Source organism: Athene noctua, chromosome 2 (assembly GCF_965140245.1).
Source record: "Athene noctua chromosome 2, bAthNoc1.hap1.1, whole genome shotgun sequence".
NCBI lineage: Eukaryota > Metazoa > Chordata > Aves > Strigiformes > Strigidae > Athene > Athene noctua.
In genome coordinates, this window is record NC_134038.1 from 98010617 (window position 1) to 98022791 (window position 12175).

Genomic DNA, 12175 nt, shown 5'->3' on the forward strand with positions numbered 1-12175 from the left:
CTTCTAACCTGCCTGAAGTAGAGTGAGTAGGGATTCCACCCAAACTTGCACTGTTTCAGACTGAGTAGACATAGATGCACTGAACCTGAAGTTTAAACTACCAGTTTGCTTTAGTAAAGTTCAGTTCTCTAGGGCAGATGTGATTTTAGGATCTCTCTCTTTCTCATTTTAAATGTTTTATTCAGTCTAAGTCACCCATCTCTCTAGTATCCAAGCACTAATAAATACAATTTGTGTGACAACAGTTTGGCAAACTACAAGAAGAAACAGGCACATGGATTCAGATCTCTAGTTACAAGTAAATTCAGTCTTTGGAAAAAAACCAAAACTAAATAGAAGTAAGAGAAACAAACAAAGGATTTCCTAATGAAATTTAGTCAATAAAATTACCCTATTGACCTGATAATATTAAATTTGTCAAATGCTATTATATTTAATAACATATTTGCTCAGAGTCATAGCATATCAGAATCTACTGGACTTCTGTTATTAGAGAATAATACACATCTGCATATATATACATGCAAACATTAACAGTGATAATCTGCAAATCAAAATACAGATCTATGTACATTTTGGATTTCTAAAATATACTCAATGGCTTTATTCTGAAACAAAATAGTAAAGAGGTTATGAGGGAAAATAATTGGGATTTAGTGGTCCAGAATTCTAATTGTAATTTCTGCAGAAATAATTTTGGGTCTTTTGAGTTTAGCAAAAGACACAATGACTGACAGCAAATGACAACTACAGGTGGAGCTTCACTGTTATGAGCAAAGACCCCAGTCTTTTTCTTAAAGGGACAGTACTGCCAGAGAAATAGTTTGTCTTTTACATTCTGCTTTCAAAAGCCTCTTCAAAGTGAAGTGGTGAAGTGGCTAGTGACTTGAAGGGAGAAGCAAGAAACAGAAAAACAATGAAGCTTAGATTAAGTATGGGGCTGCCATAGAAACTATCCAGGCCAGCTGAAAAGAGTATTTATTTTGTACAGCTAATTGGCTGATAGAGATTTTTTTAAAACTGGGCCAAATGCTGAGGAATCAGTGGCAGTCCTCCAAACAGAGCACTTTATACTGGAAAAGGAAAAAAAGAAAAAAACTGTCACCTTTCTCTTACTGGTCCATGCAGAAAACAGGGTTGAAATTCTAGTCAAAATTGAGGTTCATGGGAGGTTTGCCATTGATTTTGATGGAGCCAGACACCACTCCAGATATTTTCTTTTCTATTTTCAGATAGATAGATTTGACTACCACCAATCAGCTGTCCTCTATTAGTGGTTTTTTTTTAGAGTTTTTCAGCCTCCATGGCTATGTCTATATTAGGAAATTTTTGCTAAAATTTCTCAGCATTGCTACTGACTGTCCAGTACCAATCTAAGGTTATATCAGTGCTGGTCTCTCTAGTTGTTTATATCTGCCAGTGTATTAAACACTGTGTCATGTAACTGTGCACAGTGCTAGCCAATATTACTTATTTGTTGTTTCAGAGTAGCATCTGTATCTAGGTTCACTAACTTTACCTTTTAATAAGCCTGACTGTGACTTAAACCCCTCAGAGCTCTTCCAGATCTTACCTCTGGCGGAGCTCAAACCATACGAGTCTTAAAGATCTTTCAGTGCTAATGACATAAGACAGGTGGATAGAATTGTTTGGGGTAAATCATCGCTTATCTATCTGCCATTTTATTTCTCCATATGAAACACAAACTGTACAGATGTACTAGAGTAGAGGTATTTAAAGTCCAACAGTTGCTTTTACATTATTTATAATATTATTGCCTCAGATAAAGAATACACAGGTTCTGCATCTTTTGCACCAATAAAATTTGCCCCGGTGTTCCAGAATTTCTTCTAAGCTCTCCCAGTTTTGAGTGACATGACCTGTTCTGATTGATCTCAAGGGACTGTTAACTTTAAAACCTAATGAATACTATTTAAATGTCAGCTTTGATAAATAATTAATTATTAATCTTGGTAGCAGAAGCAGTCAGATATTTTGTTTGTCTGTCACTTTTTCAAACAGATATAAATATTTGGCTGCGGGGTCATTGCGGCTACTGATTATTACCAAGTGAAGCAGTGGGAGATCATATTCTCCGAAAACATCTCTAATAGCCTCTACCCACCAGAGATGATGAGCAAGTCCAGACCAAAGCTCTTGACTAGCTGATGCTCTCCTTAAGCTCAGGCTGCTTTTGTATCTTCCAGATTCACAAACTCTTCATGAATCTCTTTAACAACAGCAAAAAAATCTGCAACTCTCTTGACCTCTGTTCATTTCAACTTTTACATGGAAGGAAGTTCAAGAAACAGATGTAGTGTATTGAAGATTCAGCATAGAAAAACACTGAGAATTGTGTGCAAAAATAAATAGTCCACACATTACTGAAGATGCTGTCTGTTTACAGACTAAGGGTTTTCTTTGTTTTCAATACCTTTCTTTTTTGAACAGTTTTAAAGATGTTCAAGAATTCAAGTTTGCCATTTACATTGCAGACTGCTGTCTTCTGCAAGCCACCTGCTGGAGGTTTCAAAGCCACCTCATTGCACAGCATACAGTCATAGATCTACATTTATAGGATCCCACATTAGTAGAAGGAAAAGATGCTATTGGCACATTGCAACATCTGATCTCGCAGTCCCTGGTGTTTATCTGTAGACTGGATGTCCCCAAAATTGTCAGCTCTGTGGAATTTGTGCTGTCATGTTCTGCCTTTGTAATATGTAATTAGTGATAATCATAGAAACAAACAGCTGATAAAAACAGCCAAACATTTAAAGAACAAACATAAAAACATCATGAGAACAAATGGCTTCTCTACAGTGCAGAGGATACATCACTAAAACCTATACTAGGCCACCATTGTTGGTTGGAGCTTCTAATAACCAAAGACTGTTGTAGTATATTTTATGAGCTTTAGACTATGAGTAATAGCAAATAGTGATCAGTTAATTTTGACCTGCCTCCAGTTCACCCCCAGGACTCCTGAGGGGAAAGGCTAACACTGTAAAAGAATGTCAACTCAGAAAAGTATGCCATTTTCAGGGGGGGATTGATTTAACTAATGACAACACAGGAATATTCTTTGTATCGTATGTCAAAGGTTATGCCATGACAAAGTAGTAATTTTTTTGGAATCAGTATTAGGGAGAGTAGATAGCAAGCACCCAACTTGCACAGGCATTTACAGAAGTTAGCCACAATCTTCCTGAGAGAGCTCTTAAGCTCTTCATCCTGACTAGCCTGCAAAAGCAGGCAGGTTTCTTAAAGAGAGATGGGAAAGAGAAACCGACTCACTTCAAGATTTCATTAAGGAACAGAAACCATGGTACATTAAAGTTTCACAGACTTACAAAACTTCTAGTTTCTACTATTACTTGGAGCTACATTGCGTATCTCTGAAAGTGTGCATTAATTCCTTAAACAAACAGGAACCACATAAAATGTACTGAACAGATGAAGTCCAAACTTTGGCTATTATCAAGATCAACCATTTTTTAAATTCAGCTTCCTTTTTTTTTTCCCCATGGACATCTGAGTTCAGAATTATTTGGAAGGAGCAGTTGCCTGTGTCAAGGAATTATTTCCCTGAGGAAAGGCAAACCTTTGTTTCATACATGGAACAGACACTATAAACCACATGAGACAACCACAGAGATCTCAGGGACCTGCAGGTCTCACTGTCATCTGTACAAACGTGCTTTTGCCTGCACTGGCTGCAGGCACTCCTGTTATGTCTCTGATGAGCTGTTTTGCCCCTGAGGTCTGCTGCTAAGCAGTCCCACTCTCTCTACCCAGCTATTCTCTCAGAAGGCCTTCTCAGTGAAGGTCCAAATCCAGGTTTAGGAAATTTCAGGAAAGTCTGTACTATTTCACAGGTTTAGGATGTCATTCATGTGTCCCTGATCTAACAAATACAAGTTCTAGTAACTTCAGGTGCTTGTCTCTGTAAATTAAAAAGGTTACAACACTTGCTGAGGTATCACTTCATAAATATTCTTTTGGCAGTGTTCACTGGTCACCCTACTGTGGAGCTGATTTCTTAACTTTCTGTGTCTGAGAAATTCCAAATTTCCTGATATAAGGACTGGAGAACCATCCATTTCTAAGAAACTACACTGTATTTAGAGTGAGAGCTTGGAGAAATAGATTCTTACTTGAAATGGCTTTGTGTATGTACTGTCTCTCACACACTTCAGGACAACTGGTGACACTGCCCACCTCATTCTGCAGGCAGTCCCACTGAGCTCCCTGAAAGCAACTCAAAGGCTAAAATTGCCAGAATCTGTCTCCGTGTATGTTCACTTCCACTTTTGTCACCTTGAAAGAATCCCAGACGCCAACCAAAATGTGCTAACATGGAAGGAAGTTCAAAGCTTAAAGTTGACACATCTATAATGGTATTTAAGGGTTCTTCCCACCTGAACCATGTTTTCCTTTTCAGAGGTGCTAAATACCAAAAGACTACATTTACTTGAAAGAGGGGACCTCAGCCTCTCTGAAAGGCAAGATAGTTATCTACATGCACAGTGATGTGACTGAAAAGCGGATCTGACCTAAAGTGGTTTTTTAAAGCAACAAGAAAAAAATATTACAGCCTGAAAGATCTACTTCAAGAACCTAACCCAACCTTTTTATTATAGCTCTGGGATTTAGAATAAAACATACAATTAAACTTATGAAACAAAATATGAAAAACTAAATTGCTTTGCATTTCAGATTAATTATGGAAATATATAGTTCAATTTACAGATGTCAGCAGTGTAACAGAAGTTAGCAGTGACAGTGACATGATTTAATCTATCCCAATGAACTCTTAAATTTTCAGAAATCTGACCATATTGATCATAGAATTCATACTGGATAAAAAGAGGTGATACACATTAGTGGCCACATTCTACCCTCATCACTCCTGACAGCACTCCCAGCTTATTTAAAACAACATTCAAACTGTGCATTGGTTTCCCTTGTGGCTTAATTCTCATTATTCACTGAACTCCTTTTTACTAGAAACTGACTGAAGAGCCAGATTCTGAGCTCATTGTTTGGTTTTTTGCTGACTACAGTGAACAGCCTTCTCAGTTTCCAAGCCCAGCATTTCTATACACTCAAAACAGTTGCAACCACCAACTAGCAAAATAAAAGCAGGTCAGGGACGGGGAGGCAGGATGAGTGAAAAGAGTGTGCACGTGCTTTTCAGAAAGAATGAGACTGAAAATTAATAAAATACTTGCTCATAGCCTGTGGCAACAAATGACATCAAGCAGGCATGGGAGATGTGTGTCCCAAAAAAGAAAAAAATGTAAACACACCCCCCCCCCCAAACATTCATGAATGTATATTTCTCAGTTTGAAATAAATGGGCTTAAATAATGTTACTACTCCAACTTGAAAAATCCTAATTCTTGACAAGAGGAATAAGAACTAGGAGGACAGATGCCAGTAAAGGGAGTTCTCAGTCACAAGACGTTCATGCTGATGACAAAAGCAGGGATACTGTCTCTCTGCTCCTCTGTCTTGGTCTTCCTGATGGATCAAGATGGTTTAATTTGCCAGTGATTCTCTGGAAATTACTGTTATGAGAACCACAGACCTCACTGTTACAAGGTTGAGTGCCTGAAATTACTGCTACCTATGCCCCCCTAATCCTGTACTGCTTTAAATCAGAGAGAAAAGTAAAGAAAAGTCTGATGGCCTTATCAAGGCTTCCTCATGGACCTTGGATCTGTGCCAGCTCCATGTCTCCAACGCTCCCTACTAAGCTTCTCCCTGCTTTACACTGGAAAGTGTCCTATGCCATGACTTTGCAACAGGCTCACTGAGACACTCTTACTGTGTGCGTGGCTGTGAGCATGGCTGGTCCACACACTAAAGCTATCCATCATTTAGCTAGCTAACTTAGTCATCTAATTTTATCACCTTATGATTTTTGCTTAAGCTGACACAGTGGTTTTCAACCTGTGGGGCACTTCTGCCTCTAGGACTGTACACTACTTCTCCTGGAAAACCACCAAGAAAAACAGGTTTCCTGACAGTAGACTCAAATTTGCTCTTAAAGGGTTTCAATGTATAATTTTTAGAGGACAGCAAAATTAGCATGAGCTAGAGCATATGATCAGTTCTGATTTAGACTTCAAGTGGCTGAAAATACAATGTATACCTTGATTGTTCCAATCATTAGTTAAATTAAGTGGTAAAAATTACCAAATTACCAAAATCTGGTCTGAACACTGGATATTATTCTGAATCCATCAATTAAAGAGCCCTTCATGACTGGATTTTTTTCATATGAGCAAGTTATCTTTTAACATTTTCTTGGGCAAACATGATGGAGTTTTATTTGGTTTTCCATTGCATAGGTTTCCCACTCAAATAATCCTGGTACCTTTTTCCTGGCATCCTTTGGAGATCAGAAAATCCTGTGGGTAACCACATACAGATATAATCCCTGCTTTTAGGGGCCAACAGTTTTAGACCCTTACACAAAAAATTGTCCCTGATCAACTGCACTACTTTGAAATCAACATAGCTGCTTCTGGGTTTGGTCAGGAACTACTCCATATGCAAAGAAGCCCCATGAAAACAGGTTATGAAGAACTGTTGAGGGCCTTGAACTGTGTTTCTGATTTCTTATGTTTCTGAGGGACTGAGGGAATGCCATATGGAACGTTTTCGTTATATATTACCACCACAACCACCCTAAATTTACAGGTGCATGTTTCTTGTGCCAGCAATACACAACTAAATGCCCAGCATTGGCCACCATGGCACATATCTTTTTCACAGAGTCACAGAATCATCTAGGTTGGAAAAGACCTTCAAGATCATCTAGTCCAGCCGTTGACCTAAAACTCACAGTTCCCAACTACACCACATCCCCAAGTGCTATGTTGACCTGACTCTTAAACACCTCCAGGGATGGGGACTCCACCACCTCCCTGGGCAGGCAACAGAGTCTGTTTGACTTTTGTCTCTTCCTTGCCTTTTTAAATAAGAAGAAAAGCAAGTGGTATTTACTGCAATCTCAGTGTCAAAAAACTAACAGCCTGATCCAGCTCCCCTGAAAATTAATGGAAAAACTGCCACTCTTTCAGGAAGTGTTGGTCTAGACTCGCAATGGACAGGTTCTTCATGCTCAGGAGCCATCTTTATTCCCAATCAGGTGTCTTACAGTCAGACAGGTGCAACCACATCTCCACACCACTGCACCTGACCCAATAAATACTGCTTGTTTTGAAAGTCAGATCCAATCCTTAGGTCACAAGTGAAGTCATCCCTCGGGAAAAAAAACAAGCAGAAATTGTAAAGCTCTGAATAAATGATACTTTTTCTGGATTAGGCACTTGGCTGCATTGTGTATATTGCATTTCTATCCTTCTTGTTATATTAAAGTGAACATTCTTTATTGCTTATGTTATGAAGCATCTTGTAGTACACATACAGTGTGAGAAATATAGCTTAATTAGCATTACAAAATTAATTCCAAGGTTGCTTTTTTGGTTGATGATTATTTGGGGTTTTTTTTCACTTTTGGTGGATAGCACTACTGTTTTTCTACCCTTAGCCTCTTTCTTTGAGCTGGGAGCTTTTTGTATGCTATAAAAATATTTGTCTTTTTATTCTTTTTTATGTATTCTGTTTTTCCCAGTCCTGTGGTAGCTACTTGGTTTGGTGTTTATTTCATGTAGCAGAAAATACCTATCACTGAAATGCAAAGGCAGCCTGACAGCAAGCTTCTCTTTGGGCATGTTGACATCATCCTCCTCCCTGAGCTCTAATTCAACTTTCAGCACAATGCCTAAAACCGTACAGCCTCTGGGCACAAAAGATGAACACGAGAGTACACTTGTGCATTCTGTTGCCCTGTAAGCAAATTGCCTTGTTAATGAGGAATCAGTCAAATAATGACTTTGATAGTCTGTGTTTAGATTAGGTAAAATAAAGTGCAAAAGTGTTTTTTGGCATATCACAGAGAGGAGCACATCCTGTTCAAAGTTCAGGGCTATGAATGTCATTGACTAATTCTTCAACATCTCTCACAAGAAAAGGCAAGATAGCTATTTCATGTGTAATAACTACTCTTTGGAAAAAATGAGGAAGCTAGGATATTTTAACTTCATTGATAGGCCAAACTGGAGCTGCACTTTGCAAAGTGAAGATATACCTCATCAAAGATAACTCCTGCTATCAGTTGTCTGTCTATACTTAAATGGACTGTGCCTGGAAGGAGGAGAGGAGAATGCCATTGTTTCATTTAATAGATAAGGAACAGAAACTCTGTGGGTATGTGCATATGTAGGATGTCTGTGGGGTGAACATTGCTTCCCCTGCTCGTGATGATAACAGATCAGTACATGCACACAGAGAATCCCTGCAGATTGGATAATGTGCTGTGAATTGCTGCTTCCTGCTACCTTGTTCCAGCAGTCATACACGTGATGAACTGTATCTAAACTCTCTCCCAATAAGTAGCAAGCTAACCAACAGCCTTTTTATTTCCGAATGCTCCAAACCCTCAATGTGTCCGTCTGAGCTCTGCACTTCAGCAGATGGAAATTGATGGAAGAAAGAAGGGAAAAGGCATCTATGTTTCTGTAATTTTCCTTTCCAAGCTAAATAGCTTGGGAGAAGAGGGAATGTAACTGAATCACTCAGACAACTGGTGAGGTTGGGAGGTTAAAAGATTTTTACAAATAAACAATAAAAAAAAAGGCAAGTATTATTTTATGTGTTTGACAGGAAGGCTGTAATTCTGCTCTGGTCTGTACCACATAAAATTCTAAAATATGGAAATGTTATGTTATCTATCCTTCTCTTGTAGAACTAGCACATTCTGTTCTTATCATTATGTCTCATCTGGTACATTATTCAAACTCAAGCCAAAGTATTCCACTGCTTGAGATATCACATAAACAAAAATAATAAATAATAAACACATCACAAAAACCTGCTTCTTGGCCTTCTAAAATCTTGCTTGCTTTGCTTTGACAGGACAAAGAGAACATCAAACCTACTTGACCAGTTTTCTCACTGGACACAATCTGAAGGTAGACCATGTCTTCCATAGCAGCTGTCATCCTCAGCACATTTTCTGTAGTGGGCAAAGTGATGGGACTCACGTCTCTGTGATCCAGCAATCAGACAGTGCTATCCTGTTGGCTGGGCATAAGGGAACTGCCTACGCTGTAGACCCAGAGTCTATTTTATATGCTTTTGAATTGCCCTCGTTCTGACAGAAGAATGGTTCAGTGTTGGCACACATTGTGAGTCAGCTTCAGGGCTGTTATAACCTGTAATAGTTGGTGACAGCCTCCAAGACACTGGTGTGTCAGGGCAAAGACAGCTGTTTGGCAGCAGTCCTGGCTGTACTCACTCTTTCACTGACTTCACATGCTCTATAGTTATGACATGGACAGTGGAAAATGCATTCATAAAATCTGTGCCTGTAGGGGACTTTGTATCTCATAGAAATATCCATATAATCACCAGATGTTTATTCCACAGTGACAAGACAGGAAAAGGATTTCATCTTAGCCACTGAGGATAATTTGTTTTAAATAGACTAAGTAAAAACCCTAGCCATTCTTTCTGTCTTTTTAAAAGTGGTTAGTTTCATTGATTTCAGAGATTCACCACTGCATGTAGTACTGTAATTTGATCAAGAAATATGCTGCTCTCAAGATTGAGTCTAAGCAGAACTCTTGATAAACTGATCTTTGCAAAATCCTCCATGCTGCTGTGTTTAACAGAGCTAGGAGCTAGCTATTAGTTTTCTTTTTTTATTTTGCTCTCTTTCAATAGAGTAGAGTACAGCATGCTGAAAAAACAGAAATGGGGCTCCACAACAGATATTTGTTATGGCTCTATTCTTCCTTTCACCAGAAACACAAACCACACAATCCTTACAGCAATCAGCATGAAACACATCATGTTAAATCCCTCATTTCTTTAGCGTAATATGAAGTCTCTCTTTCTCTCATATTACCATTCTGGTCAGTCAGGTATGTGAGGTTTTTCTGGGCAACAGGTGTTTTTTGAAATAAAATACAACCTTCCCTTCAGCTCATTATGTGAAAGAGACAGCAGCTGCAAGTATAATGCTGAGGACACATGGTCTACAAGACACCCAGAAGAAAAATACCCCTTGTTCCACTTGTTAAGGTAAAGCACAGATGTTGCTTCAGTGATAAGCATGAGCATAAGGCAGCCACAGTCTGCTTCATGTTGTAAATTCAGAATCTAAGATTTCAGAATATTCAATAGGCTGCCATCAGAATCACCAGTTTCTTTATGTCAGGGAAAGTTGTTTATGTCTAATCTCACAGTCCTAACAAATACTCCTTATCACAGTTTGCATTACACTATCATCAACAATAGGCTAGGGACTATCCATAGACTTGGCAGATAAATTATTAAAAATCTTTTATATGGACTTAGTTATGAGTATCAAATAGTGACAAATGCATAAATTAATGCACTTACTGACTTAAACATTTACAGATACTGTATAGTAAAAAGGTATTAGTAATTTAGAATGTTAAATGCAATTTTTTTCCCTGCCTAGTGTTGGTACTAAGGCTATTTCACTATCCCTTGGATCTAGACTGTTGAGAAAGCAACTGCAAAATAATGGTGTCTAATGAATGTAATGACCGAAGCTAGAACTGATCCTTTCCAGGGAGAAATTCTCTTCTCAGTTAGGTTGATAATTCCCCTCCCCCCCACTTATTAATTTTTCCCTGATTTCTTTTAAGAGCAAAGTACATATATTGCAGCTTATAGTGTAACTGTTAAGGAGAAAAGGCTTTTTCAAATAAAAAGGAAGTGCTGCATTTCCTTAGAAACACAAAGATCCTCTGGAATTGCCTGATCTCCTTACTCCTTCCAGTTTTCTAGGCCTAACTAGGTCAGAAACTCTACCCTACCAACATGAACATATAACACCACAGAGAAAAACACAGTTCACAGAATAATCCCACAGCTCTTGCTCTGTGAGTAGACTGGTTACTTTGGCTGTCTTGCAAAATATTTATGCTGGCCTTGCAGCGTAAGTCCCAGTAGCTTGTAGGACTGCATATTTTTCTGGCTGCAGTGTTCATTATGTAGAGCAGCAGCTGCAATGAATTGGGAAATGTACACATGGAGAAAGGCCTGACAACATGGATTTAGTAGAAGTCAAAACCTTCAAACTCCTTCAGATCCAGCTCAAACTGATCCTGGCTCTTTTGTTTGTGGGGTTTTTTTCAAAATCTATATTGATAAGCTGTTGGTAAGATGAGTCCATCCTTTGTCATTCTATCACCACCAGTTTTAGAGAAGACACGCTTAAAAAATAAAATTAAACAAACAAGCTCTGATCACAAGTTATTATAAGGTTACAAAGTAATTTCATCATGAAAATGATAGCATACTACTTCCTTGCTGTGACATATGTGGTAAAAAAGGGTCATTTAAATGCCTGACATATACTCATTTTTTAGTTTGCTATGTTGTTCTAAATGAAAGAGATGTGAGTAATAAAAACAAACAAGCAGAAGAACAAAGTCTCTACATTAAATGGAATGATAATACACGTGCCTGGAAGACAATCACAAGAAGTTTTCACTGCTCAGACCCACCGGTTTTTTGCTTCTCATTTGTTGACCCATGTTATTAATTGTGTTCCTGTCCTGCAAAGGGCTTAGCAACCAACAGGACAATTCAAATTGCTTGTGACTGAGAATATTTATATATTTTGCATACTATGGTCTTCAACCTTTGGTGCTGTAGAAAGGGAGCAGTCTCTTCTTATGAATCCATACAGCCTTTTGCCCCTCCTGAACCAACTGTCCTCAGTGTGTTATGCCAGGTTATTAATACTACAAGAACTAATAATTCAGAGTACTACTATTAAGATTCTCCTCTGCTCAGCAATCAAGGATGATCTCACAGATTCCAAGACTTGTATGCTTATATCATAGGGAGAAAATTTGAGTAAATACTCACATGTGTCTTCACATCACCTTCAAGAATCTTGCTGTACCTGAGAAACTCAGCAACACTTCCATTCAGCAGCCTATCAAAGGCTTCAACATATGGTGCTATGCCTATAGAAGAAGAGCATTCCATTATAATAGGTTCATAAAGTACATAATGCATAGGACATTCCTTTGTAGCAGATGGAGAAGAAATACCA

General features: G+C 38.4%; 1 protein-coding gene across 1 annotated transcript in view; it reads right to left on the reverse strand.

Annotated features, from left to right (window-relative positions):
- CAP2 (cyclase associated actin cytoskeleton regulatory protein 2) overlaps positions 1–12175 on the reverse strand; it is a 68812-nt gene that overhangs the window by 41343 nt on the left and 15294 nt on the right. The window contains exon 3 of the mRNA XM_074899707.1: positions 11986–12086. Coding sequence (XP_074755808.1) covers positions 11986–12086 — 101 coding nt within the window. The remainder of the gene's footprint in view (positions 1–11985; positions 12087–12175) is intronic.